The sequence below is a fragment of the Rhinopithecus roxellana genome, chromosome 8 (genome assembly GCF_007565055.1).
Source record: "Rhinopithecus roxellana isolate Shanxi Qingling chromosome 8, ASM756505v1, whole genome shotgun sequence".
Classification (NCBI taxonomy): domain Eukaryota; kingdom Metazoa; phylum Chordata; class Mammalia; order Primates; family Cercopithecidae; genus Rhinopithecus; species Rhinopithecus roxellana.
The window spans coordinates 8,040,468-8,060,794 of record NC_044556.1 but is presented as its reverse complement, the minus strand read 5'-3'; the positions used below and the strand labels follow the sequence as shown (position 1 = coordinate 8,060,794).

Sequence of the window (20,327 nt, the reverse complement as noted above, 5' to 3'; positions counted from 1 at the left end):
GCTTTCCTAAGTTAAGTGAGTCACTCTAGCAAATTACTCAAACCCAAGGAAGGGGTCATGGGACTCTAATGTATAGCCTGTCAGTCGGACGTACAGGTTACAACCTAGAACTTGAGACTGGCATTTGAGGTGAAGAACACTTTTGTGGGATTAAGCCTGCAGCCTATGGGATCTGACACTATCTTTGGTAGAGAATGTCAGATAATGTCATAATTGAGTTCTAGAACACCCAGCTGGTATCCACTGGAGAACTGTGCGGTCAGGGTGGAAAACAAGCCCACACGTATTTTGGTGACCAGAGATGAAGTATTCTGTGTTCTTGCTACTATGTGAAAGTAGAGTAGGAAAATAACCGAGGTTTTTTCTATCCTCTAGCCATGGAGGCATGGCGAATATGCTCTTAAATACTTTCCGTCATACCAAGGGAAGCTGAAAAGAAGAAGAGAGCTGGTTTATTCTCCTGTCCCTTGAATTTGCATTTTTGAAAACAGAGTCCTTCTCATGTAGAATGTTGGTGTAGAGGGTCTATGATCCTGGAAACCCACAGATTTCATCATTCAGAAACCCTGGCAAAGCCAGGACCCAGACCTCTTAATGGTCTTTACGGAGGGTGATAAAGACTCTATTCAGCCTCTCTTACCTACATCTAAGTCAGAAATTCGACCCTTTCCTGGAGAAGCAAAACTGTCATTCCAGATCTTCAACTCCACGCTCTGAATTAGTTGAGTAGCCTCTCTTGCAATGTCCTCTCTGCTTCCATTTCTTCTCAGATTTTCCTTCAAAAAAATAAAGCTGATTAGATTGACTCTCACTGAAATGTAAGAAATAAGGAATACGCACAAGTGTTGGAGTGGGGAGCCCAGAAGGCAACAATATTTATTAAGGTGCTACAAGATGTGTGTGGCATTGAGAATCTAGGTGCTTGATGTAGGTCTTTGAATGACAGCTGAGGCACTTTCCCCCTACCCTTGTATTTCTCTTTCTCTATGGACATGTGGCACCAGGAACTTCTTAATTGTGGGAGTCTGTCCCAGGCACTGTAGGATGTTGAGCTGTTTCCCTGGTCTCTATCCACCAGATGCCAGCCACACACATCGCCCCTAAGGTATGACAACCAAAAGTGTCCCCAGACATGGACAGATAACCTTGGAATGGAGGACAAAATTACCTCTGGATAGAACTACCCAGCCCTAAAAATCACAGGAAGACATGTTAATGTTTGGGTAGGAGAATGACATAGTTATACACACCAGCTGTTTCCCAAATCCAGGCTTCACCCCACTCACCCAAATATCCACTTTTGTCTTTGTCCCTTGACTATTGTCCTCTGTGAAAGAAAAGATGTCATTGAAAGAGATGTGGGAGAAAATACACCCTGCTTACATCCCTTCTTCCAATCACCCTCAAGCTGAGTATTTCCCTAATACTTCCGCAGCCCATCCTAATTCCCCTCTAAGAAGCCTAAAAAGTATTGCACAGTAGAATTATAAAAGAGAATTAGAATGGGGCTTCCAGTTCCATATTGAGTTGGTGCAAAAGTCATGGCAATCTTTGCTATTGAAAGTAATGGCAAAAACCGCCATTACTGTTGCACCAACCCATTACTTTAGTCAACCCTGTTTATTGAGCACCTACTCGAAACCAAGCACAATGCTGAAATATATGGATATAGGCTAGGAAAAGAAACAAAGGTGTCCCCTTGTGGAATCTGAAGTTTGGCATGAAAGTCATTAAGCAAGTTATTATGAATAAATAAAGCAATTGCAAGGGATGCTCTTAATAAATAGAACATGACATGTAGACAAAAAGATGGGAACTATAGACACTGGGGACTACTAGAGGGAGAGGGTGGGAGGCTGACGAGGGCTGAAAACCTACTGATTGGGTACTATGCCCACCACTACTGGGGTGATGGAAACATTCATACACCAAACCCCAGAGACACGCAATTTACCCACGCAACAAACCTGCACATATACCACACCCAAACCTAAAATAAAATAAAACAGGACTTCCCAAAATCAATCAATCAATCAATCAATCAATCAATAATAAATAGGACACGATGGTGTGGGAGTATATAGCAGAGGATCCCAACACATCAGGGTGACATGCAAGAAATCAGTGTTGGGAGGCTGAGGCAGGAGAATGGCGTAAACCCGGGAGGCGGAGCTTGCAGTGAGCTGAGATCCGGCCACTGCACTCCAGTCCGGGCGACAGAGCGAGACTCCGTCTCAAAAAAGGAAAAAAAAAAAAGAAATCAGTGTTAATTGACTTAATAATATAGAAGCAGTTGTCTACACATCGCAGTATATAAAGTGCCTTCATATATATTATCTCATGGAACACAGAAAGTTGTAGAAAAGGCACATACAGCATAATAACCAGCATTAACTGACTCTTCCTAGGTGCCTAGGACTGTTAAGTATTTCACATACATTAATAATGAGTAGGGGCTGGGTGCAGTGGCTCACGCCTGTAATCCTAGCACTTTGGGAGGCCAAGACGGGTGGATCATTTAAGGTCAGGAGTTCCAGACCAGTGCGGGCAACATTGTGAAACCCTGTCTCTACAAAAAATGCAAAAATTAGCCAGGTGTGGTGGCATGTGCCTGTGGTCCCAGCTACTCAGGAGGCTGAGGTTGGAGGATTGCTTGAGCCTGGGAGGCAGAGGTTGCAGTGAGCCAAGATCACACCACTGCACTCCAGCCTGGTAACAAAGTGAGACCCCATCTAAAAAATAATAATAATGAATAGGTAAAGTGTATTAATTTCCTGGGGTTGCCATAATATAGCGACACAAATTGGGTGGCTTAAAGCAATAGAAATGCATTGTCTCATAGTTCTGGAGGCCAGAAGTCCAAATCAAGGTGCCAGCAAGACCATGCTCCCTCTGAAGGCTCCAGGGAAACACCTTGCCCTGCCTCTTCCAGCCTCTGGTGGTTGCCATCAGTCTCTGACATCCCTTGCCCTTTGGTAGCATAACTCCAATCTTCACCTCTGTCTTCACATGGCCATCTTCCCTCTGTGTGTGTCTCTGTGTCCAAATACTCTTCATCTTGTAAGGACACCAATCATGTAGGATTCAGGGTCCACTTTGATCTCGTATAACTGCATCTTGACTTATTACATCTATAAATACCCTATTTCCAGATAAGATCACATTCACAGCTTCCAGGTGGAATCAATTTGGGGAGAACACTATTCAGTCCAGTAAGAAGGATTCAGAAATGGCTGCAAATAATCCCTGCCTCTTGGCATTCACATCCTTGGGTAATCCCCCCTTGACTGTGGACTGGACTCAGTGACTCATTTCTAAGGAACAGAATATAGCAAACGTGATAGGATGTCACTTCTGAGAGTGAGTTATAAAAGACTATGACTCCTGTCTTATCCATGCTCTCTTTCTGGCTATTCTAATGTGTTTGCTATAACAAAGCAAGCTGTAGAGACCCACATATCTAGAAACTAAAGGCTGCCTCCCACCAAGCACCAGAAATGAACTGAGGGTTTCAGTCCACCAGCTCTGAAGGAACTAAATTCTCCCAGCAACCTTGTGAGTAGCTTGGAAGCAGAACCTGCCCCAGTCGAGTCTCCAGATGAAACCACAGCCTGGACAAAACCTCAGTTGCAACTGTGATAGACCCAGAAGCAAAAGACCCAGCTAAGCCATGCTTAGTTCCCTAACCCAAAGAAACTATGAAACAATACATATGTGTTGTTTTAGGCCACTAAATTTGGGGGTAACTTGTTATGCAGCAACACGTAACTGACACAGTAGATACTATTAATATTACTACTCCCATTTAAAGATGAGGTATATAGAAATTAAGTCATTAACTGAAAGCCAGATGATAAGTGGAAGATTTAGCACTTAAATCCAATCTCTCTTACCCAAAACGTGAAATAATGCTGGAATTAAACAAATAAATAAATTGTGGATAGTGAGAGACGGGTTTCTCATTGTTGGAGAAGGAAGTTACAAACAAGGAAAGAGGGAAGTTTCCAACAAGCCTTGATGTTGAACTGGAACCAGAGGTATCAGTGTGAATTCATCAGATTTAGTAGATAGGTAGATAGGCATAAACATTGAATTTAAGATGAGTGAGATATGAATAAATAGAGGAATTCAGGAGAAATGTAAAGGTGCCCTTTTGGAAGCTCGGGAAACAGACCTGTATTGGACACATACATTTGGAAGCATCTATATAGAGATGGTTATTGATGCCAAGGCTTGGATGACACTATCTTGGAAAATATCATCAAAGACAACAAAGGAATGAGGGATAAGGGTTAGGATGGAGCTTTACTCTCTTACCCTGGCCTAAAATTAGAGAATCTCTCAGAGTTTCCCCCAAGTCCCCATCATTTTTCAGTGAAAATAGTATTTGGAGGTTCTTACCATAACAATCTGGATGATTATAACCTATAAAACTAGCCAGCCAGTTGAGGATAGGATGTTTTACCCAACAGCTACAGATGTAACCTCCAATTTTATTTTTACAATAAGCTTCATACTTGCACTTTGCCAGTCCGGTCTCACATTCATTAATATCTGTGAATCAAGAGAAAGTGTTGCTTTCATTTTCATAGAATTATACCATTTCCCTTGCCCATGAAATCTTTATTGCCCAACCATTGTCCATCAATGTTCTCCCTAAGTTAATTTATAAATCCAATGCAATTCCAATTTTTAAAAATCTACATGTATATTTTATGAGGTGAGAGACAAATTGTTGCTATCATGCAGGTGCAGCCAGAAAAAAACTACAAGGTGGGAGCCAGACATTAAGACAAAGTATAAAGCTGCAACTAAACAAAGAGGTACTGATGCATGCATAAATAAAAATAGACTAATGGAATAGACTAGAAGTCCAGACATAGACCCAAGTACCTATGGATCTTTAGAACATGGTAACGGTGACATATCAAATCACTAGAATAAGGATGGAATGTTGTTTTTAATGTTGCTTTTAAGTCACACCATTTGCTAAATCAATTTAACACACATAGTGCATAGCAGGGTAATAAACATAGGGTAAGTTAACACACTATTAGAAAAGCTTGGCCGGGCGCGGTGGCTCAAGCCTGTAATCCCAGCACTTTGGGAGGCCGAGACGGGCGGATCACGAGGTCAGGAGATCGAGACCATCCTGGCTAACACGGTGAAACCCCGTCTCTACTAAAAAATACAAAAAACTAGCCGGGTGAGGTGGCAGGTGCCTGTGGTCCCAGCTACTCGGGAGGCTGAGGCAGGAGAATGGCGTAAACCCAGGAGGTGGAGCTTGCCGTGAGCCGAGATCCGGCCACTGCACTCCAGCCTGGGCCACAGAGCGAGACTCCGTCTCAAAAAAAAAAAAAAAAAAAAAAAAAAAAAAAAAAAAAAAGAAAAGCTTGAGAGAGATGAGGAAGGACCACACTACTAAAATTCTGGCTTGGCCAGGCGTGGTGGCTCATGCCTGTAATCCCAGCACTTTGGGAGGCTGAGGCGGGTGGATCACATGAGATCAGGAGTTCAAGACCAGCCTGGCCAACATGGTGAAACCCTGTCTCTACTAAAAATACAAAAATTGCTGGGCGTTATGGTGTGTGCCTGTAATCCCAGCTACTCAGGAGGCTGAAGCAGGAGAATTGCTTGAACCCAGGAGGCGGAGGTTGCAGTGAGTTGAGATCGCGCCATTGCACTCCAGTCTGGGTGACAGAATAAGACTCTGACTCAAAAAAAAGGCCAGGCGTGGTGGCTCACACCTGTCATCCCAGCACTTTGGGAGGCTTGAAGCAGGCGGATCACAAGGTCAGGAAATCGAAACCATCCTGGCTAACACGGTGAAACCCCGTCTCTACTAAAAACACAAAAAATTAGCCTGGCATGGTGGTGGGTGCCTGTAGTCCCAGCTACTCGGGAGGCTGAGGCAGGAGAATGGCGTGAACCTGGGAGGCGGAGCTTGCAGTGAGCTGAGATTGTGCTACTGCACTCCAGCCTGGGTGACAGAGCAAGACTCCATCTCAAAAAAAAAAAAAAGAAAAAAAGAAAAAAAATCCTGGCTTATGCAATGTTTATGTGTCTTGCCGCTCCCAACCACATCAGCCTTCTCTGCTGAATGGACTAGAGCTGAGGCTCAAGCAAAGGTCCTACAGACAAAAGGTGCTCTGGACCACAGATTTATACTTGTGCTCTCCATCTGAAGGACTCAGGGACAAGCACACCTGGCCGACGGCTGTACTTTATCAAATAGTCTGCTGAAGAGAGACGAGTTTTGTTTGGGCTATGGGTTTATGTGTTTTGGGCAGAGGACACATGGAACAGAATAGTTATCACTAATGAGAGATTAAATTAAAACCCCGTTAATATTTTTACCTTCACAGTTCTCAGAGGACTCATGAAAGTATGTCCTGCCAGACCTGGCCCAAAAGCCGTGTTCACAGGTGCAGTGGGTGCTGTTGTGGCACTTGGCATATTTAGGGCATGGAGGACAGAAAGCTGCAGAGAAACAGAATCCATTCATTCGTCTAAGAAATATTCAGTATGCATCTACCCTGTATCAATGCTGCAGTCAGAAGAATGTCATGTTGGGAATAGTTCTGTTGGCATCCTTTTGGCACCCAGACCTTTGCTGAACACAGGGGCACACAGTGCCCAACCATGTCCCACTTCTGCCACCAACACCACTTTTGCCAGATGGGTGAACCTCCAAATGCCAGCACCTGTTTTTCTTTCCTTGAGGGCTCACCCTCGCTACCAGAATTCTCTTTGTTCATCACATGGCAGGTTAACAATGCCTTTCCTCTCATAAGTGGCTCCCTTTATCAATGATTGGTAGAAGATAGTGCATTTAAAAAAAGAAAAAGAAAAAAAAAAAGCCAATTTTTGCCGGGCGCAATGGTTCACGCCTGTAATCCCAGCACTTTGGGAGGCTGAGGCAGGTGGATCACGAGGTCAGGAGATTGAGACCATCCTGGCTAACATGGTGAAACCCCGTCTCTACTGAAAAAAAAAAAAAAATAGCTGGGCATGGTGGCGGGCGCCTGTAGTCCCAGCTACTCGGGAGGCTGAGGCAGGAGAATGGCGTGAACCTGGGAGGCGGAGCTTGCAGTGAGCCAAGATTGTGCCACTGCTCTCCAGCCTGGGCGACAGAGCGAGACTCCATCTAAAATTTTAAAAAAGCCAATTTCATTATTATTTTAAAAACAACAGAAAATAGCAAGTGTTGGTGAGAATGTAGAGAAAATGGAACCCTTGTGCACTGCTGGTAGAAATGTAAAATGATGCCATGTCTATGAGAAACAGTATGGCAATTCCTCAAAAAATTCTAAATCGAAATTACCATATGATCTTACCATATGATCCAGCAATCACACTTCTGGGAATATACTCAAAGGAATCAAAAGCAGAGTATAGAAGAGATATTTGTCCACTCATGTTCATATCAGCATTATTCATAATAGCCAAATGTTGTATGTAATCCAGGTGCCCATGAATGAATAAATGAATGAACAAAATGCGGTCCATCCACACAATAGTATGTTATTCAGCCTTTAGAAAGAAGGAAATTCTGGCCAGGCATGGTGGCTCACATGCCTGTAATCCCATCACTTTGGGAGGCTGAGGTGGGTGGATCACCTGAGGTCAGGAGTTTGAGACCAGCCTGACCAACATGGTAAAACCTCATCTCTACTAAATGCAAACAAACAAACAAAAAAATTAGCTGGGCATGGTGGTGCATGCCTATAATCCCAGCTACTTGGAAGGCTGAGGTAGAAGAATCGCTTGAACCCAGGAGGCTGAGGTTGCAGTGAGACGAGATTGTACCATTGCACCCCAGCCTGGGCAACAAGAGCGAAACTTGGTCTCAAAAAAAGAAAAAAAAAAAAAAAAAAAAAAAGAAATGGAATTCTGACACATGCTACACCATAAATGAACCTTGGGGAATATTACGCTCCGTGAAATAAGCCAGGACAAAGCGTCAAATAATGCATGATTCCACTCCTATGAGATGCCCAGAGTCGCTGGATTCATAGACAGAAAGTAGAATGGTGGGTGCCAGGGCCTTGGGGAGGAGGAATGGGGAGTTCATGTTTCATAGACACAGAGGTTCAGTTCTGCAACTAGAAAGAACACTGTGGGTGGATGGTGGTGATGGTTGCATAGCAGTGCAAATGTTGGATGGCATTGAGCTGTACCCTTGACAATGGTTAAAAAGCTACGTTTTACCACAATTTAGAACATAGTCATAATCAATAGCTTCCTTACCCATTGAGGGGTATGAGGTGCCTGCTCCATGCCACACCCAACAGCTGCCCTCAGGGATTAAACTCCAGCTGCCCACATGTAACTTGTTTGATAAAGATCCTATATGAGCTCCTCCCCTTCCTATGCCACTGCCCACTCCCAGCTGGTGCCTCCTAGGATTCCCTCCCAGAACAACGAGTTGCTCTCAGGGTCTGCTTCTGGGGGAACCCAAGCAATGGCTTGTGGTGAAGGCAAAGTATTTCCTGGAATGACTCAAGATACAGGCTTGGGGAAAGAAAGAGGAGAGTCTAGCATCCACCAGCCATGTGACCTTGAGCCAGCCACTTTTCTGGAGGACCCTTGATCAAATGGGGATAATGTCTTTGTAGGAGTGTCATGGGGATTAACTGAGATGGTATAAGTGATGTGCTTTGCTATGTAAATGCAGATGATGGTGATAATGGAGATGGGAAAACAGCTCTTGGGATCTCCAAGGAGCCAGAAGGAAGTGCCAGAGACTCCATGCTCTGTCTCTTGAAAAAAGCTCCTTCCCTTCTCTGAAGGAAGCTTCCAGATCCCAATTTCCTTTCCTCTGGCCTTTGGCTATGAATAGACTCACCTCCAGAATTCTTGGCTTCTGATCCTGGCAGAACAAGTAAGACAGTGAGACCTGGAACAGAGAGAGGAGGGGATCATTCAGACGGGGATCCCCTGGACTCTGCTTGGCTGAAGGCTGGGTGAGTTAGGGGCGACTAACCCTAACTCTTTGCCCAGTCACACGTGCAAGCTTCACCATAGCGTCTTCCAGGCAGGTTATAAACACAAGAGTCACAGATTTGGACATCATATCCTTCTAACATATGGGAAGTGCATCTGATTGGAGCTGTGTTTCCCAATTTCAGAAAACCCAGCAGCGAATTCAGCTTCTTCTCTATGTCCTAGCGCCAAAAGACCAAGTTGGCAATCTCCTTTCTATATTCAACAGTTTATTTTAATATCAGTCCGGACCTCAAACCACACACTGTTCAAGAAAAATATAAACGGAAACCCTGTAGGTCCTTTTAAATTTTCCATTAGCAACATTTTTTTTGTCTTTTGAGACAGAGTTTTGCTCTGTTGCCCAGGCTGGAGTGTAACAGCATGTTTTCGACTCACTGCAACCTCCAGCTCCCGGGTTCAAGCAATTCTCCCGCCTCAGCCTCCCGAGTAGCTGGGATTACAGGCACCTGCCACCATGCCTGGATAATTTTTGTATTTTTAGTAGAGATGGGGTTTCACCATATTGGCCAGGCTCGTCTCAAACTCATGACCTGAAGTGATTTGCACACCTCGGCCTCCCAAAGTGCTGGGATTATAGGTGTGAGCCACCACACCTGGCCATCTATTAGCCACATTTTTAAAAAGCAAAGAGAAACACTTGAAATTAATTTTGATAATATTTTTTAGTTCAATGTAGTTGAAATACATTACCATTCCAATACATAATCAATATGCAATAAATAATTCGTCCATTATTTAAATTTGTATGTGTTTATTAGGTCTTTGAAATCTGGTATGCATGTTGTACAGACGGTACATGTCCGTTTGGACTAGACACATTCTGAGTGCTCAGTAGCCATGCCCGGCTGACGACAGTGTAGGTTTAATCCTTAGGAAATAGGGTTTCCTCTGAGGTACGAGGAGATTTGAATATTCATGGGGCATGAGAATCCTGGGAGTTCAGATATTTTGAAAAATGTGGAATGGATAATGATGATTTGAAGATGATCTCTTCCTGCTGCCATGTTGTTAGACTAAAGTTAAATACATACACTGGGGATGAACTCAGAAATGCAGAAAGCTTCTCCACCTATTTCTTCCTGGATTATCTAACATCACTCCCTTAAGGCAAATATGCTTGGAATGACCAGGCACTTGAAGAAGGAATTGTTTTCCTATTCCTTCCGTTGCAAGGTGGCTCTGCGGGAATCATTTGCTAAAATATGGAGGCATGTGCTTCTGTGAACAATGCCAGCCCCGAGATGGTGTAAGCATGGCAAATAATACCTAGGAGATTGGATTTGGGTCATGCTCATGGTCCATTCGAGTTATCAAAGAACAAGGCAAGGTACCTGGGCAAGACAAAGTCACCTGCTCCTGTCTCACCCATTGTATTTACTATTTTAAATATCATGCATGCTATTTTCAATATCATGCATACTGATGAAAACATTATGTTTAAAGATTTATAATATTAGGTTATCTCTTATGACATTTTGTTTTGTTTTGTTTTTGTTTCTTTTTTATTGAGATGGAGTCTTGCTCTGTCTCCCGGGCTAGAGTGCAGTGGCACGATCTCAGCTCACTGTAACCTCTGCCTCCCAGGTTCAAACAATTCTCTTGCCTCAGCCTCCCAAGTAGCTGGGATTACAGGTGCGTGCCACCACGCCTGGCTAATTTTTGCATTTTTAGTAGAGATGGGGTTTCACCATGTTGGCCAGGCTACTCTCGAACTCCTGACCTCGTGCTCTGCCCACCTCGGCCTCCCAAAGTGCTGGGATTACAGCCGTGAGCCACCACGCCTGGCTGACAGGGCCATTTTTCTGAGCCAAAACACTCAACATTAATTTTCCTGTGAATCATTTTTTTTTTTCAGAGAGAAATATCACTTGATTCCCACAGGGTAGGGGTCAGCAAACTGGACCTATGAGTTGAGATGACTTTTATATTTTTTACATAAAACATTTTAAATGGTTGAAAAAAATCAAAAGAAGAATAATACTTAATGGCCATGAAAAAGATACGAATTTTAGCTGCTTCTGTCTGTAAATAAAGTTTTATTGACACACAGCCACATCCATTCATTTCCATAAGGCCTATGGATGCTTTAGGGCTGGAACAGCTGAATTGAGTAGTTAAGGCAGAGGCCATATGGCCCACAGAACTGAAATACAAATTATCTGTCCCTTTACAGAAAAAAATGTGCCCACCCCTTACATACAGTATGGAACATCACTTACCTGTAAGGTCTCCTAACAAACCTTCCGCCCTTAAACTGCATCTGACTGCCTCCTACGGAGATTTCTTTTTCTTATCTCTAAGACCCTAAAGCCCAAAGGACAGGGTGGGAAGGTCTAGGTTGTAACTTACTGAGCTATGATGCTCCAAGCATGGACCTCCTTGGTGTCAATCCATATAGCAGATATTTGAAGTGACCCTTTAGCCTACCCCAGAGGGGGTTCCTATGAATGCAGATGACATTCTTTTTCTTTCTTTCTTTCTTTTATTTTTTGAGATGGAGAGTCTCACTCTGTCACCCAGGGCTGGAGTGCAGTGGCGGAATCTTGGCTCACTGCGACCTCTGCCTTCTGGGTTCAAGCGATTCTCCTGCCTCAGCCTCCAGAGTAGCTAGGATTACGGGCATCCGACACCATGGCTGGCTAATTTTTTTTTTGTATTTTTAGTAGAGACGGGGTTTCACCGTGTTGGCCAGGCTGGTTTCGAATTCCCTGACCTTAAGTGATTCACCTGCCTTGGCCTCCTAAAGTGCTAGGATTACAGGCGTGAGCCACCGTGCCTGGCCGCAGGTGACTTTCTGTCTCTCTCTGCAAGAGTGCATTTTACTGCACCCAGCTGGGGAGTAGGCCAGAAATGTGGGGACTTACACTGTCTCTTGGAGGTCCCCAGCAGGACAGCACCCCACCTACCCGCAGTGGCAACCCCCTCACTAACACGCCCTTCTGCAGCTCTTCCCCCTTCCTTGTGTGACCTCCCCACACCCTCCTTTCCTGGGATCCCCTCCCAAATAAACTACGCACACGAGTCCTTGTTTCAGTTCTGCTTTGTGGCAGCCCAGCCTGACTCGAGATGAGAGTTTCTAACAGGACAGGCACACGCAGTTAATGCTGGAGAAAATGCCAGATTTGAAGGAGCAAATCAAGTGAGGATACCAGGGGCATGAGGAGAAGGGAAAGGAGTTCTTAGTTCCACTTACCGGAGAGCAGGACCAGGAGGCACGTGCTCCCCATAGCGCTGAGATGCCGGGAACAATCTCTCTCAAGCAGGACGCGGTCAGAGTGCCTGGAATGAATATGCCCCATGAAATCCCATTTCTGATGGTCCCAAGTTCAGAAGCCACGTGGCCAACGCTTATCAAAATGTAAGGCCGAGGCAGGAGAATTGCTTGAAACCAGAAGGCAGACGTAGCAGTGAGCCGAGATCGCACCACTGCACTCCAGGCTGGGCAACCGAGCAAGACTCCATCTGGAAACCAACCAACCAACCAACCAACCAACAAACAAACAAACAAAAAAAACCTTTCATCTCTCCCTCTCGTTTGACCCAATAATTCTGCCTCTGGTTAACTCTCTCAAGGAAAAGACCCTGCAAGGATGATCATAGCACATTTGGTTATAGGGAACAAGTTTATCACTCAACAAATGCTAAAAAACGGATGCATCTGATGAAATATCTGGCTGGAATTTAAAATCCTGTTCTATGGCAATCAGCAAGATCGAGAGTGGAAAACTCCACTGGACAAACTACTCACTTTTTCTTTTTTTCTTTCTTTTTTCTTTTTTTTTTTTTTTTTTTTACATTGCTGTCATTGATTTATTTTTAATTTTTAATTCATAAATAATTATATATGCTTATGGGCTATAATATGATGTTTTGACTTATGTTGACATTGTGGAATATATATATATATATATATATATATTTTTTTTTTTTTTTTTTTTTTTTTTTCTGCTCTATCGCCTAGGCTGGAGTGCAGTGGCGCGATCTCAGCTCACTGCAAGCTCCGCCTCCCGAGTTCACGCCATTCTCCTGCTTCAGCCTCCGGAGTAGCTGGGACTACAGGCTCCCGCCACCACGCCCGGCTAGTTTGTTTTGCATTTTTAGTAGAGACAGGGTTTCACCGTGTTAGCCAGGATGGTCTCGATCTCCTGACCTTGTGATCCGCCTGCCTCGGCCTCCCAAAGTGCTGTGATTACAGGCGTGAGCCACCGCGCCCAACTGACATTGTGGAATGATTAAATCAAGACAATTAACATATGCATCACCTCACATACCTATCGTTTTTCGGTATGAGAACTTTTAAAATTTATTCTTTTAGTAATTTTGAAATATATAATATAGGCCAGGCACGGCGGCTCATGCCTTTAATCCCAGCACGTTGGGAGAACAAGATGGGCAGATCACCTGAGGTCAGGAGTTAGAGACCAGCCTGGTCAACATGGTGAAACCCCGTCTCTACTAACAATACAAAAATTAGCCGGGTGTGGTGGCAGGTGCCTGTAATCTCAGCTACTGGGGAGGCTGAGGCAGGAGAATCACTTGAACCTGGGAGGTAGAGGCTGCAGTGAGCTGAGACCGTGCCACTGCCCTCTAACCTGGGTGACAGAGCAAGACTCCATCTCAAAAAATAAAAAAAGAAACAAATATGTACACTTATATTTATATGAAAGGCCTACTATCTCCTCTGTTTTAGGAAAATGTTAGCATTCTATATACAATTATCTATATTTGCATGTGTGTATGGGTGTTTGTATGTGTACACACAAAATCATACATACAAATGTACAAACATATAAATGCATCAAATACATGTGTATGTGTATGATAATTTTGTATTTGCATAAAATATTCCTGGAAGGTACCTAAGAAACTCAGAGCATCTGTTACATTTGAAAACAAATGTATGCGAGGCTTAACACCTAGGTGATGGGTTGATAGGTGCAGCAAACCACCATGGCACATGTTTACCTACGTAACAAACTCACACGTACTGCACATATATCCCAGGACTAAAAATAAAGTAAAATTTATTTACTTCTTTATTTATTTATTTAGAGACGGAGTCTCACTCTGTTGCCCAGGCTGGAGTACAATGGCCCGATCTCGGCTCACTGCAACCTCTGCATCCCGGGTTCAAGCGATTCTCCTACCTCAGCCTCCCAAGTAGCTGGGATAACAGGCACCCGCCACTATGACTGGCTAATTTTTTATATTTTTAGTAGAGACGGGATTTTGTCATGTTGGCTAGGCTGGCCCTCCTCGGCCTCCCAAAATGCTGGGATTACAGGCGTGAGCCACTGCACCCAGCCTAAAATAAAATAAAATATTTTTTAAAAAGAGAAAGAAACTAAGTGACTGGGAAGCCGAGGCAAGGAGATTTTTCAGTTTATCCTCTTCTATCTTTTGAATTTTGAGCCAAGTGAAGGTCTTTTCTATTCAAAACATAAATCATTTCTAACAGAGAAAATAGTGGAAGTACTAGACATCACTATAAATGAGCCTTTCTGGCCGTGGCACCCAGGCTGGAGTGCAGTGGTGTGATCTCGTCTCGCTGTAACCTCCGCCTCCGGGGTTCAAGCAATTCTCCTGTCTCAGCCTCCCTAGTAGCTGGGATGACAGGCTCCCACCACTACGCTCGGCTAATTTTTGTATTTTCTAAGTAGAGGCAGAGTTTCACCATGTTGGTCAGGCTGGTCTCAAACTCCTGACCTCTGGTGATCCACCCGCCTGGGCCTCCCAAAGTGCTGGGATTATAGGTGTGAGCCACCAAGCCAGGCCTAAATGAGTCTTTCAAAGAAGACTTTAAGAAGCATTGTAGTAAGCATTTGCCTATGGATATCAATTTAAAATGCAGAAAGCACTCTCCTAAGGTAATGTCGGTGGCCAACTGGGGTTTAAGATAAAACCTCCAGTGCACATTAGCAAAGATGATGTGCTCTGCAGATCTGTGAAGCCTTCCAAAGGCGCTGCCAATGATGATGGAGGCACTAATGGAGAAGCTGCTTTAAGTAGTTTGCAGAAAAGTTTCACAAAATGTAAGCAGGAAGGAAAAACAACAATTATGTGCAACGCAAACAATCCGATATCACCTGCAAAAAATAATGTTGTAGGAGGCTATTAGAACAACATAGGGCCGGACGCGGTGGGTCACACCTATAATCCCAGCCCTTTGGAGGGCAGAGGCGGGTGGATCACTTGAGGTCAGGAGTTTGAGACCAGCCTGACCAACATGGTGACACCCCGTCTCTACTAAAAACTCAAAATTATCTGGGCATGGTGGCGAGTGCCTGTAATCCCAGCTACTTGGGAGGCTGAGATATGAGAATCACTTGAACCAGGAGGTGGAGGCTGCAGTGACCTGAGATCACACCACTACACTCCAGCCTGGGTGACAGAGCGAGACTTGTCTCAAAACAAAAAACAAAACAAAAAAAAAAACCCATAGAAAGTGATTATGACGTAGCATTAGGATCAAAAGGAGGTTATATGATTCTATCATTACACATTGTATGCATGTATCAAAATATATCATATGTAACTCACACATATGTACCACTATTATGTATCAATACAAAATGTAGGTTATAAAGAAAGTATATAATATCACATGTAGGAGAATTTTAAATGTTAATAGAAGAATGTCGGTGTGAGTGATTTCAAATTTCTCTTTATTCAGCTGTAATTCTAAATTAGGTACATTGCCTTAGCAATAAAAATAATAATATAATGAAGTGTTTTAATAAAAGAGGAAACAAAATTACTTTTTTTTGTTTGTTTGTTTTTGAGACAGGGTCTCACTCTGTCGCCCAGACTGGAGTCCAGTGACGTAATCTCGGCTCACCACAACCTCCGCCTCCCAGGTTCAAGCGAATCTCCTGCCTCAGCCTCCCAAGCAGCTGGGATTACAGGCACCTGCCACCACACCCAGCTAATTTTTGTATTTTTAGTAGAGATGTTTCACCATGTTGGCCAGGCTAGTCTCGAATTCCTGACCTCAAGTGATCCACCCACCTCATTCTCCCAAAGTGTTGAGATTGCAGGCATGAGTCACCGCACCCAGCCACAAAATGACTTTAACAATTGTTCTTGAGAGGTCTGCTTTGATACTCCTGCTTTGATATATTAATGCTGCTTTGATCTCTGAGTTTGGAATCTGTTGGGGCTGCCTGTGTGTTTATGTGGCAGTTCTCCCTCCATGCTTCACGCACAGTTACATACTGGCCCTACACAGTTAGATGGCTTTAGAATTTGTTGCACAGGCAAACCTGGGTTTGAATCCCAAATCTACAACTACTAGTTGAGTGGCTCTGAGGTTGTGACTTTACCTCCAAGCCTCTCATCTGCAAAACGTAGCTAAGAAAGAGCACATATTTTACAGTTTCATGTTGATTCAGTGAGACGACCCTTCACATCTGCCGGCATGTGGTACGTCCTGAATAAAGCTACCTGTGAAGGAAAGAGGGAAGGATGACAATGGTGGTAGTGGTGGTGGTGGTCGTAGTGGATGTGATAGTAGTGGTCGTGATGGTAATGGTGGTGATGGCAGTGGAGATCATAATGATGGTGGAGGTAGTGATGAAGGTGGCAGTGGTGGTGATGGTCCTGATGGTGGTTATGATGGTGGACGTGATAGTAATGGTGATAGCAATGGTGGCAAAAGTGGTGGTGATGGTGATGGTGGTGATAGTGATGGTGGCAAGGGTGATGGTGGTAATCATGGTGATGGTGGTGATGGTGTCAATGGTGATGGTGGTGGTGGTAATAATGGTGATGGTAGTGATGGGAATGGTGGCAATGGTGATGGTGATGGTGGTAATAGCAGTGATGGTGGTGATGGTGATAGTGTCAATGGCGATGGTGGTGGTGGTGATGGTGTCAATGGTGATGGTGATGGTGGTAATAATGGTGATAGTGGTGATGGTGATAGTGGCAATGGTGATGGTGGTGGTGGTAATAATAGTGATGGTAGTGATGGGGATGGTGGCAATGGTGATGGTGGTGATGGTAATGGTGGTGGTGATGATGGTGGTAGTGATGGTGGTGATGGTAATGGTGGTGATGATGGTGGTAATGATGGTGGTGATGGTAATGGTGGTGGTGATGATGGTGGTAATGATGGTGGTGATGGTAATGGTGGTGGTGATGATGGTGGTAATGATAGTGGTGATGGTAATGGTGGTGGTGATGATGATGGTGGTAATGATGGTGGTGATGGTAATGGTGGTGGTGGTGATGCCGGTGGTAGTAATGGTGATGGTGGTGATGATGATGATAGTGACGATGGTGCTGACAGTGATGGTGATGATAGTGGTGGTGATGGCAGTGATGGTAATAGTGAAGGGGGACAGCATGGTTGTGGTGATGGTAGCAAGGATGGTGGAAGTGACAATAATGCTGATGGTGATGATGGTGATGACAGAGGTCATGGAGATCTCTCACGTCCTTTTCCTGACCCCAATTGTAATCACAACTTTGCATGCTGAGGACTGACTTTTTACCCAGTGGTGATGAGAATTAACAAGGGTCCTGTGAAGTCCCCACAGGAACACAGTAATGGCCTAAGAAGACCCATCCCATGGAACCACTTATTCCTAAGCAGGCCAGCTGCATATTATGCATTGGAATCCTGCTTGCAAATCAAATTTTGCTGCAGATGCTTCTCTCATCCCTTCCATTACTGCCTCCTAAAATCACTTATGGAACTTCTACTATGGGCCAAGTGCCTTACGAACTTTGTGGCTAATATGGCTATTCCCTTATTGAAAGCTACAACCATCTTATGATGTAGGTTTTTATTTTATTCTGTTTTATTTTATTTTATTTTATTATCTTTTTTTTTTGAGATGGAGTCTCTCTTTGTCACCCAGTGGTGTGATCTCAGCTCACTACAACCTCTGCCTCCTGGGTTCAAGCAATTCTCCTGCCTCAGCCTCCCGAATAGCTGGGACTACAGATGCGCATCACCACACCCGGCTAATTTTTATATTTTTAGTAGAGATAGGGTTTCGCCACGTTGGCCAGGCTGGTCTGGAACTCCTGACCTCAGGTGATCCACCCACCTTGGCCTCCCAAAGTGCTGGGATAACAGGTGTGAGCCACCATGCCCGGCCATGATGTAGGTCTTATAATTTTATGTCTCCTCAGTCTTCAGATGAGGAAATTGAGGTTCCAAACAATGATATCATTTGCTCAAGATTGTGCTGCTAGGAAAATACAAATCTAAGACTTGGACGACATCAGCTTAAGTCCAAAGCCCACGCGCAACCACCTCACCAAGGTCATAAACTCCAAGGTCTCCCAGGATCTAGACATGCAACATAAATACATAAGGCCATTGGTGGGAAATAATAAAGACTGTGAGGAACTGGACACCAAAGGCTATCTAGAGACACCCACACCCACGTTTTCCTTAAATACAGAACCAGGAGGCCAATCACTTGCAATCTCTACTTCACTGAAATCAAATTCTGTCGTGGAAACCTTGTGTCCCGTTGGTGGAGTTACACTTGATTACTTTCTGGACACCTTTCCTCTTTCAACCTTTGTTTTCTTTTCAGAGTCGTGTTGCTGCATCCTTCAAAAAGTCTACTCTAAAATATAACTGGAAAATTCTCAATGAAAAGAACCCCTGTCCAGATAAGGGCGTTTCTTTGCTAAGGCCTCATTTGAAACAAGTGTAACTAAAGTGAGTATTTTGAAAGGAATAAGGGGGTAAGATTTTTCACAACAGCCGAGGCCTCTAGGGATGCTGATTTGGAGAGGACTTTTGACCATCACCAATTATAAGAAAAGAATTTCACATCAGAGAGAAAGAGAGGCAGACACAGAGAACTGAGCCAAGGATCACACACAAAGAAACTCACTATTTGCAGCGACTGATATTACCTAATTATAGTTGTTTTCATTTCTGCTTGTTGCCTTGGTGGTTGTTACCCACTAAGGTGGTGCCATGGTGGCGCATGCTAAGGACTGACCTTTTACCCAGTGGTAATGAGAATTAACAAGGGTCCTGTGAAGTCCCCACAGGAACACAGTAGTGGCCTAAGAAGACCCATCCACTGAAAGCGACCAGCCTCCTCCAGTGGGTCATAACTAGCTTGTTGAAAAAGTTGACCTGTAAATCTCTCTGCTTTGGTCATGAATAAAGCACAAAACCCTTCCACCATGATAATGACGATGACTGTGAGACAGGCATTTAAACACATGTGCTGATGTGGATATTATGGGTGTGAGGTGTATGAAAAAGCTGCTAATTCATCCTACAGACTTAGGAAACTGGCTCATCTTTTTAGATCTTGTTTTCCTTGTTTTTTATAACATGTTCGTTATAAGCTATGTTCATCTTAGATTATTCTCGAATCCTGATCATTTTAGTTCACCTTAAGCCCCTTTACGCACCATTGCCCCCTTCTTTGTGCGTGATAAGGCATCCCAGCAGATTTCAGACTATCGCATAACAACACACACACTCCTTGCCCAAGCAGAAGTGGAAAAAATGAATGTGAGATAGAAGCCGTCATAGCAGCTCTCAAGAAATAAAGTAACCGGACAAGTAATGAGGCCTCCTTGAAAATGTTTCCAGAATGAGAATATTTTTCTTAGATTCAGGATCACAAGTAAAACATTTCCTATTTTCTATAGGAAGATACTACTTACCCTAAAGATGAAAAGTCCTTGCCTCTCACTGAGCCTGGTAGCTTCTCAGAACTGACAGAAGAGGAAGTATGTTGCTTTTTATCTTGAGCTCCGGTTTCTCAAGGAGTCTTGTGGGTGACAAGGGAGGCTGCGTTGTTGTTTGGGGAGTTTGCATAATGCAGGGTCTATTAGTTCTCCTTCCATTGCCGTAATTTAAGTGGTCCATTATCATGGTGGACCATATCAAAGTGCCTCAGAAAATGAATGGGGAAATGGTGATGGTGGTCAGTGGGAAATGGAGAGTGATAATGGAGAGTGAGGCCAACTCCCAAGGATATGGCTTCCATTTCAAAGAGGTCCTCTTAATTTAATTTTCACTACCAGAGTTGAAGGCCAGAGTGTGGAAAGGAGTCAGCGTATCTTTGTAGAGCTTCATTTCCTGTTCCAGTTGACCAACTTGGGAAAATGACTTATCCATATTCTTGGTCTTTGGGATGGTACCATTTAACAGAATTACACTGATAGACTTGGCTGATAAGATTTTCAACTGGTTTCATTAGGGTGGTATTCTGAAATTGTTGTCTCATTTGTATTAGAAGAATCTTTGTAAGACCCAGCATGAATATGGCAAATAATGCCCTAATTTGGCAAGTCCAAATACACAACAAGCAATTTACTCCTTGTCT

At 43.8% G+C, this 20,327-nt stretch overlaps 1 protein-coding gene across 1 annotated transcript in view; it reads right to left on the bottom strand.

The window, feature by feature from the left end:
- Positions 1-19,699, bottom strand: part of LOC104679495 (putative adhesion G protein-coupled receptor E4P) — a 46,144-nt gene extending 26,445 nt beyond the window's left edge. The window contains exons 1-7 of the mRNA XM_010385100.2: positions 19,663-19,699; positions 12,203-12,288; positions 8,849-8,899; positions 6,358-6,480; positions 4,402-4,554; positions 1,287-1,327; positions 641-776 (exon numbers count right to left, since the gene is read on the bottom strand). Of these exons, the coding sequence (XP_010383402.1) occupies positions 641-776; positions 1,287-1,327; positions 4,402-4,554; positions 6,358-6,480; positions 8,849-8,899; positions 12,203-12,236 (538 nt within the window). The 5' untranslated portion in view covers positions 12,237-12,288; positions 19,663-19,699. The remainder of the gene's footprint in view (positions 1-640; positions 777-1,286; positions 1,328-4,401; positions 4,555-6,357; positions 6,481-8,848; positions 8,900-12,202; positions 12,289-19,662) is intronic.
- Positions 19,700-20,327: the final 628 nt, after the last annotated feature.